We start from the raw sequence: 11103 nt of genomic DNA on the forward strand, positions 1-11103 counted from the left end.
TATTGAACTCCTGGATATTGAAGAGAGCAGGCAGTCACGTGATCTCACCCACCGCAGCACCGTCCGCCCTATCGCAAGCCAATACCTCCGCTCGCCCCGAACCGGAGCTCGGAGCCTCCAAAGAGCTCCCGCATCTCATGATTTGATTCGTGCCTTCTGACGCCTTTCGCTCTCTCGTCCTCCTCCCACGGCCCGTACCCAAAAGAGAGACCCTGCCATCTCTCTTTTCCGAACCAGCAATTCCCACTCTAATCACCCCATTGCCCCCCATTGCCGTAAACCTTACCGTCTGTCGTGACATCTCCTCCCCTTCCGCCAAAAACCTTCTTTTTTCCTTTCAACATATGACATCATCGACTTTTGTGAGACGAAAATCCATCGGTTCGAAATAAGCTGCGTAGACACAGTTAGAGAGAGGTACACACACACACACACACACACCTGCACCCCTCTCTATCTAAACGGCATATACCAACCAAGTCGGGGGGTCATTGCCTTTTCATGTTCGCGCGACTCAGCCAGCTGTCTCGGCATCTACCCTCGGCCCAATCGATAACACAAGCCGTCAAGCCCGCGGCCTTCCCAATCTCCTCCTCCAGCTTCGCCCGCAGCAGCAGCAGAATCATGGTTTCGGCCGACGAACGCAACACCCGCACGATTCACACGGCGGCGTGTCTCATTATCGGAGATGAAGTCCTCGGCGGAAAGGTGAGGACAAGTCCTTTAATAACGGGACCCGGCCAGCTGCCATGTAGACTGAATAAAAAGCTGACAAATTCATCGTATTTCGTAGACGGTTGATGTGAGTAAATGGCCAACCAGACTGGCAAGCAGTCTCGTGGTTTTCAAACCGTGTTAACCGATCATCGTAGACCAACTCGGCTTACATGGCCAAGTGGTGCTTCTCTTTGGGCATTGTAAGTCTCAAAAGTGCAACGAGTGCTACCGGGGAGTGTGGCTGACCCTAAGGGTAGAACTTGAAGAGAGTCGAAGTCATCGAAGACGATGAGAGCGAAATCGTCGAAGCCGTCAGGCGCATGAGCGATCGGTACGACTTCGTGGTAACCAGGTACATTCCCTCAAACCTCAATGACAACCAGGGTCCCAGCTAATATACTACTTCCAGCGGTGGAATCGGCCCAACGTAAGAAAAAACATGGAATCCAAACCATGCCGTGAGACTTGATGGTTGACTGGTTTGACAGACACGACGACATCACCTACCAGTCAATAGCAAAGGCCTTTGGCCTCCCCCTCGTCCTGAACCAGGAAGCCTTTGAAAAGATGAAGAAGCTGTCCAAGCCGCACCCGGGCCAGCCAAACTTTGACTGGGACGTCGACTCGCCCGCCCTGCAGGCGAAGCTGCGCATGGTCGTCCTCCCAACCGACGAGAAGCGTGATCCCAAGAAGCAATTCGTTTTCCCCCACGAGGACCTCTGGGTGCCGGTCAACGTCGTCAACGGCAACATTCACATCTTGCCGGGCGTCCCGCGACTATGTAAGTTCTCATTAAGACGTCTCCCGAGATGGTTCTGATCTAACGTGTGCGGGGTGATAGTCGAGAAGCTCCTCGACGGACTGAAGCCGGGCATCGTGCCCCGACTCACCGATCCGAAGGGCAAGGGTCTCTGCCGCGTGCTCATCTCTACTCCGCTCCCGGAGAGCGCTGTTGCCGGGTTCTTGACGCAATTTGCGGCCAAGGTCGAACCCAAGGGCGTCAAGGTCGGCAGCTACCCTCGGTGGGGTCAGAACGGCACAGTGACGCTGGTTGGAAGGTAAGTGATCAGCCGCGAATCGCGCAACAGTAACCGTGTCCGCAGTGCACAGCTGTGGAATGTTTCCATCTTCAAAGTTCGAACTCGGATGGCTGACTTGTTCATTTTGCTACAGGGACCAGGCTTATATCGAGAGCATCGTTGCCGAGGTTGTTCAAGGCGTCGAAGGTAAGCGTGTAAACGCGGAGGGTGAGGATGATACCCAGGGCGAAGCAGGAAAAGATCTCGAATGATGTCAGCAAAACTTCAAACTCAAATCAGATAGATCATAGCAACCCCCACGATCCCGAAAGAAGTGGCCCTGTTGCGGCAATAACAATCTTCCTCGGGACTTCCGGTCGTAACTCTATCATCTGAAATATAAAGTGTTTGCGGATCAATTCCAGGATGATGCGCTTTCCGATACTGGAGCAGCCAAAAGTAACTTGACCAATGTGAGATCGTCTTCATGTGGAAAATATCACGTACTCCAAGTGTCGCCCGATTTGGATGAGTTGCCAATCTATGTCTACATCATCAATGAACTATCAATGATGTGTTCGCTGTCAAACTCTTCAAGAGACTTCACGATCTGACCTGTGGAGGCGCGGAGACCGCACCCGGGCACATGGTGGGGCCCTTTCAATGGGCCCAATTCGAGACGATGGCAGAGCTCTGAGAAGAGATTATCGTCCATGGCCATGATCGCAGACAGATATGGCGTTGCATGGTATGAATCCCATCCATGATCCACGGCCAACAGCCAAACCACGATGCAAGGCAGATGCAGCTGGAGACTCGATAGCGTTCACACGTTGTATCCGTACCTATGCGCATTCTAGTCCAAAAGATCAAGAGATCGTTGTCAACCCCTTGTCGGAGACGATGGCGCCGCTTGCCAGGAGCCAAGAGCCTCCCCTGCACGGGTCGCCGCCTCGACCACCACGCTCTGGGTGCAGATTGCACTGTTGCAGGTCAGGGGTGGATCGAAATGATCCCCCAGGGCTTCTAGAATGACGAGCTTCTGTTGCAGCTGTTCAACACACCACGGGCCTGCAGTTCTCGAATTGCTAATTATGAGGGCAGCCCGCGAGCGAGATATGCTGGCACGTACCTACCGATTGGAGACTGGCTCCGTTTCGCCAGGAGATGAGCTGTGGATTGGGGCCCGGTGCTATCTCTCACGGTTCTCGACAACGTTTGGCTACACCTCCGTCTCGTGACGGCACAACGGGGCCGTCGCTCGCGGATCCTTATCGACGACTCTGCTTCCCCATGGCTGAGGAAACCTCTTGAGACTTCCAGCAACCACTTCGGCCACGCTATGCCTGTTGCATCGAGTCAGCCGAATGTCAAGACTCGAGAATCGATGGAAGGTCAGTTCATGCTCCACAAAAGCATGTCTGCGACTACAACCCAGTCGTCGCATTGTCGCCCTCCGGACATGGATTGGCCATCCATCAAGTGGCCTGTCCGGAACTTCATCCCTCCATTTCGTGTCGCACTGTGCATTTGGCCGAGCTTGGGATAGGTTCTCCAAAAAATCTCGTGGAAATCAAATCGGTTTGGTGAAGCACGGTCCGAGAAGAGACCATTGCTGGGCAAGATAGCCTGGCGCGGATGAAAGGACGACACGAGACTATCGCCGCCTCCTGTTCAATGGCCTCATGGAGGCGATAGTGCAAGGTACTCCTGACTGGTGTTGTGCCTATTCGCCGTTCTACCCTGGCAGCCATGCTTCCAGAGGCCAAGCTTCTAGAAACCAACGTGAACCCTCGCAGGCTTGAACTCCTTTCGGACACTGATGTGGCGGTAAGGAAATTTGTGGCTGCGCCTAAACCTGGGGTATTGGTAGTCTGCTATCCTGGGGTATTCCGAATGTGGCTTAGATGCTGGTGTTGGTGACGACCGGGCATCTCTGTGGTTGTTTGAAAAGATATGCGCCGTGGAGCGAATAATGTTCGAAGCTCTTCAACATGCGAAAATGGTTGATTCGACCAGTAGATCCACTTGACATGACTTACACCGTTGCTTCGGCAGGTGGCTGTACACTACCTACAACAGCCCAGAGTGCTAGACCCAAGAAGCAGAGAGACATGGCCCGAGAACGCCCCAGCTGCCTCCACTTGAAGGCATGGAAACATGCGGAGAGACGAAGAGAAGCGATCTGAGCGCAGTGTCGCCAGAGATCGACCTAGTTGATGGTACGGAGTAGTGTTTGTGGGAAGATGATCAGCGCTGTCTTGACAAGTTGCCGGTCGGGCCATGCCAGCTCGGGCGGCGCAAGAGCCAGTGTGAGTTTGGGCCAGTCCAAATACCGCGACTACTCATGCGCTATGGCCTTGAAGCGTTGCCGTGAACGAATCAAAGCTGCCTCGCGTCAGAGCCATCAGCAGCTACCAAGCACTGCCAGGGACTGTCTCTCGATCGACGAAGAGGATGTCGTGAACTGGTGCTCTCTGTGCGTTGCATGGTCAAAACTGGGGAGATCTGACGTGGGCCACGCAACGTGGCTGGCGGCTGTCTGACTAGAGTAGGAGTCAAGCCAAGGCGTTGAGTTATGGTAGAAGCAAGCAAGCCAAAGTTCAGATGTCAGGGCTAGGCGTCTTGGCTCAAACCCGGGATGCAAGGGATGTAGGTGGAAGCAACATCGTTTCGGTCCGTAGTTTGGGGTGTGGTTGCGGCTAAAGTTTAGTTATGTGGACGTCGGGTTCCATGGCATTGAGAAGCTTCGGTATGCTTTGGACAGGTGCACGCTCGACCCATTCTGTCATAATGACAGAAGCTCTTCGCGACTTTGAAGGCTGGGGTGCAGTAGTCCCAGTTGCGCCGTTGAAACGGGAAACTTGAGGGGTTCAAGCAAGCGCTGACTGCGGTTTGGCCCAAGTACGGATTTACTGTGCAGTCTGCAGAGTGCTCCGTACGAAGATACAATGAGCGGATCGCAACAATTTGCCCCTCGTCTCTTTTTCACTGGGAACCGCGTTCCATGTTCACCATATCCTAGGTACGAAAGCCGTGCCCATGATTGGACGTCCAGCAAGAATCCTTTCAAGCCGGCTTAACAACACTGATCAAGACAGTTGAGAGGTATCTGTAAGTGGGCTCAAATAGTCATAGTAGGTGGTGTGCGGACAAATTTGTCGATCCGTCTCGACCAAGGAGCTTTGATGAATCGTGATTCCCCTCGCGCTCCTGCTTGAGCTGTCGGGTGTCACCATCACCGCGAGGTGCTCGGTTTTCTTGGGCTACGGCGTACGCTGGCAAGGGTTAGATGCGGTGGTAGTCTGGTAAATGCGCGTGTGCCGTTGTACAAGGATCTGCAATGGCTTGGTGAAGCAAAGCCGCTTGAGGGGGCCTTTGTATCCGTAGGCAGGGTTGGAAAAAAATACTACTAGTATTAGTATAGTTATACTAAATTAAATATATAGGATATAGTATAATTATAAGTAAGAATGTAATATATTAAATAAACTTTTATAGTTATAACTAGTTAATATAAATTAATTTTTATATAACTATTACTTAAGAATTTTGGTAATTAATATACTAGCTAGTATACTAATACTAGGCTAGTTTAGTATGCGTATGGGCTATACTAAACTAGACTAGTATGGCACATACTAAACTAAACTAAACTAAACTAATTTCCAACTCTGTCCGTAGGTAATAGCTGCATTCAACCCCTGGCAGGCATTCGTCCATGAGGTGGCAAGGGGTTCACAACGTCGGTTGAGAACTGCCGGATTGTGACATAGTGTCCAACACGTTGCCCCAGGGTCCTGTATCTCGACAACATATCTGTATCCGTACCAAGTTATCTGCGCCGGCTGGTAACTTCAGACGATGCCATGCACCCTCAGGTGAAAACTAGTCAGGATGCCATTCTACATTCCAGCGCGTCGTCCCTTACTGCTGTCATGCGTAGACGAGGGCGTCTTTGATTGATTTCTTGGGGTGACGGGTGCGGCGGTGGAAGGGAGCATGTGCTAGAAACTCTCACACGGAATCTCCGTGACCTCCGGGCCGAAGTTGGCTGGAATGGGATGTGTGTAAGTTGAGCTGAGCCAGCCTCTGCGCCACGAACTGGCATAAAGATCGGTCGAGAGCAAAGTGCGCTGTTAAGCTACTGTGTTGTAGATGCCCTGAGCGATACGAACGTCGTTCTAAGAGCGGGCTATACAACGGAGATCCACGTGGACGTGGAGATCCCGAAGAGGCTCAATTCGGCGCGAGGCGCTGCCGCAAGCAGACGGACTTGTAGTGGGGAGAGTTTAGGAGGTGGCGATTTCGCTTTTCTCGCGTATGCTCGGCACCTGGTCCATGGTGAGGCGTCAAAAGCTGCAGCCTGTAGGTGGCTCATCGATTGTTGTTGAATTGGTTCAGCAATCCTTTGAGAGGAGGTAAAGAAGGTTCGGCTGCTGACAAGCGAAATAGGTCATTCGCAGCTATTTGGATGATACTGGGCTAATGGAAGCCAGCGAAACTCGTGACAGAATGAAACAAGTGTACGGATACGTATCTGGATACTTCCTTTCAGCTTGCTTGAGGGAGCTCATTCAACCTCGGATCAGTAAAGAAGGTCATCCGATTCGGGGTCTGGACCACAAAGCCAGTATTGTATCCGTATATAGGTAAAGTGAGGTAAGGTAAGGCAAGGTTGTGTAAAGCGCAGAGTTTATGAGGCGGATACGGAATACTGAGGGTGCAAGAGTTGCAAGGCTGGAGGCATGGCATCACGCTTGCCGTCCACATTGGCACATACAAATCCTCCTACCCTTGGTACCTGCCGCACCTGTCTGGTGTTGTACGGATACGTACAGTGCGAAGGACAGGAGGACAAGCCATGAGACCCACGTGGTCAAAGCTCTTTGCTTGCAGCCTGCAGGAAGGAACCACTCACGCTTCAACCCTCTTAACTACATACGGTCTTGTCTCCGAGGAGGCTCATTATGAAGCTCATCTCAGATATGACGACGGGACGGAGACACCCCGGATTGAACCAAATGCACACCATTTTGGTCATTTAGTGAAGAAGACGCGTCAACTATCTTTCTCAGATGTATGGTCAGAAGTCGTTCCGAAGTAGTAGATTGTCTCGAAAAGCGTGTTGCAACCTCTGACGCAAGTTGGTGAGACCTAGGTGTATGTCTTGGTCCTACGCGTCACCATCGGCCGCAGCAGGCCGCGGACAAGGTCGACTTGAGCATCTCGACTTGCCTCAGATGCGGTCTCTTTCCTGTTCTTTGGTCTTATTAAGAGTAAGACCGCAGCAGACTTTCCCGCCATATAGCAAGGTAGAGCACGTATCGGTGACAGGGAGTCTAATTGCTAAAGCTCAAACCCTCTCAATGGCACACGAGTCTGTAAGTAACTTAGGCAAGGTAGAATCTGATATATCCTATCCTGCCGTGTTCTGCGCCGTATTATTACTGTAATCAGAAGTGTGGAGCTGTCGAACCGCAAGATGCGATACGTCCTTTCGCTGCTCTCACATCGGGTTTCTGTTCTGATGAGGTGACCGAAGAACCGGGGCTTATATCCGGACATTGTATTAGGCAATACGCCATGGCACCACAACGGAAGCGGTGAAGAGACCGATGATTGCGTACCTCGTTGTTCAGGGCTACCCGCGCTGTCATTTACGCAGAGGAGTTAACTGTACTTAACCCTCATAGTGAGAAGATATCTGCATGATTCACCTCACTTCCAGGTGAAGACAATACTAAGTGAAAGATGCGCTGAGCGCGATCTTGATAGCTTACAGAAGTGGAAGAAAACTTCAAGCTTGACGCTTAAGTGCATCTACCCCACCTTTCCCTCTGGTTCTTGCCCCTGTCAGCACTTGAGAATTGCCGCTGGGGGGGGGGCACTCACTCGCATTTGCAGCTCGTTCCTTTCCCCTGTCAGATAGCTACGTACCGTTTCCTCCTGGTGCCTGAGGTGGGATCCCCCATCTCGCTCCCACTCGCTTCCACAGTTCCACAGTTCCACTCCCACTCGCACGAACCGCACACGACGCCACCCCTCTTTTTTCTTTCCCTTTTGTCCACTCACCAATTTATTCCATCGTTTCTGCGCGTCTTCTCCCCCTTGCACTTCATCAATGGCCCTCCCCCCCTCGGCCGCTTCGCTGCTTGGTGGGCATCTGCAGGCGTCTGCACCGGGCCTCTTTTTTATGGTTCCAAGGGACCCCCCTGCTGCATCCGACGCTACTGCACCAGAAGGTCGCCGCGATAAACTCCCACTTGCAAGTCCCTCTTTCCCATCCCCGGTCAAATCTCACCTTCACTCGAGCCCTCGGTATTATCGTCTAATTTTTCTTGCCAATTCCCTTTGTTTGATGGGATTGTTCATCTTTGCCACGATGTGTCCGTACATAGCCCGGTACAACCAATGGAGGGATGCGTTTATCAGTATCACTATCAACCATCACTGCAACCCCAGGCTCTTGTCAATCTTTTGTAATTGCCCCCTTTCCTTCTAGACGGGCCCCATAGAACCATTCAAGTGATTGGTAATGGAAGACGCCTCGGTCGCAAATAGCGCTTCCACAAGAGAAGTCGTTATCGATCTGCTCTCACTTGGCCCGACATGTGCCTAATGTATCCGTAGCGCACGTCGCGTACCTCAAAGTTCGCACGAGGCATGGAACGGACGGAGGCAGTGTAAGTGACGTTGGTGAGGGTGTGTGCCTGAGCCTTCTGCGATCTAAGTCTCCCAGGTCGTCGTCAAATCATAGGCTCAGCGCTAAACGCCAAACCGGTGCCAGCCAACCGCTCCTGTCCACTACGAAATAGAGAGGTGACGAACCAGACACACAAGATGTCGAGATGTCTTGGCTTGGATACCTGACATCGGAGACCGCGCGATCGAGAGAGCGCCTAGTGTGACAGAAGCCGCGCGCATTGTGTCTCTCGTCTCATGAGAAGGGGGGGTAAACTTGGTAAGAGATGAAGAACAAGTGCGCGACGGACGGCAAAAAGGACCTGGCTAGACCTGGTGGCACGCCCGTGTCGACTTGGCCGGGCACGGCAGACGAGACAAGGCCGGCGGAGGGCAAGATGAGCAAGCAGTCCAGTACCTTGCTGTGAGCCCTGAGGTGACCAAAGCAGACGGAACCAGACGTGCTCACTGCTCAGAACTGAGGTGGATGGAATGGAATCTTTACAGGCACACCCTGTCCAACTCGTCCTAGGCTTCACCTCGTTCTCTCACTCACCTCTCACCTCTCCCGTCACCTCTAATTCCGTCCTAATGTGAAAGAGACTGAGAGATGAGAAGAGAGAGTGTGTGGCATGCCCCCCCTCCCCCAGTGTGATGAAAGAGGCACTTTACTGTCTGCCCTGAAGTTACGTACCGTTTCTGGACGAAGGTGGATGAACGGATACAGCACCTTCCTTGCCATGCCCGTCTGGCAATGGGAGAAGGTGAGGGTGGAAGGAGCCCAGGAGGGAAGAGAGAAAAAAAAAAAAGTAAGGCGCGGGAAAGAGCGAAGGGGAGCTGGGAGGGAGGGACGGCAGGGAAGGCCGATGTAAGGAAAGATACAACGTGTGGAGTGAGTGGGTGTACTGCGATTTTCTCCGTGCAGCTATTGCAAGAGCAGGTACCCCGGTATGCTTAATCGGCACCTCAGCTTCGTACCTTCCCTTCCGTACCTTCCCTTCCTCCTGTCCACTTCAGCACCTAGCAGGAGAACAGAGCAGAGCAGAGAGCAAGAGCAGGAGCACACACGCACCCGCACCTGCCCCAGCACACAGCACCAAGCAGCAGCGCCAGGAGGCAGGAGCAGAGGCAAAGTGCAGGTCCTTCCTTCCTTACGACTGGACCGACCCGTTCCCCCATCTCCACATTTTGCCAAAAAGCCCCCCCCTAAGCAACAACGAAACACCACCCCATTTGTGCCCATTCTCTCATTCTCCTTCTCGAAAGACTGTCTGCTGTCAGTCCCGGATTTCTGCCATCGACCTCGTCGTTTCACCTTTAAACTTCGCAATCCGGCCTGTGCCGTCCCAGACCCAGATTCCCACTCGTCGTTTCACTCGCTGCCAAACCACTCCTTTCAATCCCACGTTCACGCTCACGCACCTCGCCAAATCCAACTCGCTGAGCCCTTTCCGAATCCGTCGAGACGCCAATCGCCCGGCTGCTCCTGACTGTTTCCCGGATCTCGCCCGTATCTTCACCTCAACAGCAGCTGCTTCAAGTCATCAACATCGAGCGCGAACAAGAACCGTCGAGATTTCAATCATCAATCAACAACCAACAATCAACACATCATCACAGCACAATGGCGTCCAAGGTTCGTTGTATTCTTCGCCCTCGCTCTCGTCCTCGTCCTCGCGTCGTCGCGCGATCTCCCGTTCTTCAATCCTTGCTTCGTCTTCGTCGCCTCCATCAACCCGTTACTAACCCGTCATCCTTTCGCAGTTCTTGAGAGAGTACAAGCTGGTCGTCGTCGGTGGCGGTGGTGTCGGTAAATCTTGCTTGACCATCCAATTGATTCAGAGCCATTTCGTCGACGAGTATGACCCTACGATTGAAGGTACGTCGCCCCGATAAACAACCTTCTACTACCGGTCGATGCGACCGCGAATCAATCGCCCAACTAATCTGGTCTTCCTCAACTACAGATTCCTACCGCAAGCAGTGCGTCATTGACGAGGAAGTCGCCCTGCTCGATGTTCTCGACACCGCCGGTCAGGAAGAGTATTCCGCCATGCGCGAGCAGTACATGAGAACGGGAGAGGGATTCCTGCTTGTCTACTCCATCACCTCGCGCCAGAGCTTTGAGGAAATCACCACATTCCAGCAGCAGATCCTCAGAGTCAAGGACAAGGACTACTTCCCCATGGTCGTCGTCGGCAACAAGTGCGATTTGGAGGGCGAGAGAGAAGTCACACGACAAGGTATGTTTTTTTTTTTTTTTCGATTGCTGCGCCGCTTCACTGCATCATAGTGCCTCCCGCATATAGGGCCATGCTATGATGGTTGATTTCATCGATTGAATTAATGACTGACAAATATGCCGTACAGAGGGAGAGGCTCTTGCCAAGTCATTTGGATGCAAGTTCATCGAGACATCAGCCAAGTCTCGCATCAACGTCGATAAGGCTTTCTACGATATTGTCCGCGAAATCCGTCGATACAACCGAGAGATGCAGGGCTACTCTACCGGCAGTGGTGGCGCCTCTGGCATCAACGGACCCCCGAAGCCCATGGACATCGAGGGCGGTGAGCAAGAGGCAGGCTGCTGCTCCAAGTGCGTAATAATGTGAGCGGTCCTTTTTTGACTTCGACCCGGAGAGAGAGCGCGCGCAATGGAGAGAGCGAGAGAGCAAGAGGGAGG

General features: G+C 52.7%; 3 protein-coding genes across 3 annotated transcripts; all 3 read left to right on the top strand.

The window, feature by feature from the left end:
- Positions 1–501: 501 nt before the first annotated feature.
- Positions 502–2008, top strand: BDP81DRAFT_322545 (molybdenum cofactor synthesis domain-containing protein; the record flags this gene model as incomplete). Its single annotated transcript, XM_060584706.1, has 8 exons — positions 502–708; positions 794–802; positions 873–917; positions 975–1069; positions 1127–1144; positions 1206–1498; positions 1559–1775; positions 1891–2008. The coding sequence occupies 8 exons, from the start codon at positions 502–504 to the stop codon at positions 2006–2008; spliced, it is 1002 nt and encodes a 333-aa protein (XP_060443618.1).
- A 5813-nt stretch (positions 2009–7821) lies between these two features.
- BDP81DRAFT_44080 (uncharacterized protein) lies at positions 7822–8781 on the top strand. Its single transcript, XM_060591546.1, has 2 exons — positions 7822–8218; positions 8370–8781. Exons 1-2 carry the CDS (start codon positions 7861–7863, stop codon positions 8552–8554), a joined length of 543 nt encoding a protein of 180 aa, XP_060443619.1. The 5' UTR covers positions 7822–7860; the 3' UTR covers positions 8555–8781.
- A 1263-nt stretch (positions 8782–10044) lies between these two features.
- Positions 10045–11032, top strand: BDP81DRAFT_462096 (ras family protein; the record flags this gene model as incomplete). Its single annotated transcript, XM_060593858.1, has 4 exons — positions 10045–10056; positions 10185–10299; positions 10388–10663; positions 10791–11032. The coding sequence occupies 4 exons, from the start codon at positions 10045–10047 to the stop codon at positions 11030–11032; spliced, it is 645 nt and encodes a 214-aa protein (XP_060443620.1).
- Between the last annotated feature and the right edge of the window lie 71 nt (positions 11033–11103).

The sequence above is a fragment of the Colletotrichum phormii genome (assembly GCF_030913505.1).
Source record: "Colletotrichum phormii strain CBS 102054 chromosome Unknown BDP81scaffold_13, whole genome shotgun sequence".
Lineage (NCBI taxonomy): Eukaryota > Fungi > Ascomycota > Sordariomycetes > Glomerellales > Glomerellaceae > Colletotrichum > Colletotrichum phormii.

Bases quoted from the DNA above. Each gene is read 5' to 3' on its own strand.
- BDP81DRAFT_44080 (XM_060591546.1), top strand. From the start codon at position 7,861: ATGGCCCTCCCCCCCTCGGCCGCTTCGCTGCTTGGTGGGCATCTGCAG. The intron at 8,219-8,369 runs GTAATTGCCCCC...ATGTATCCGTAG, and splicing joins CAGGCTCTTGTCAATCTTTT to CGCACGTCGCGTACCTCAAA.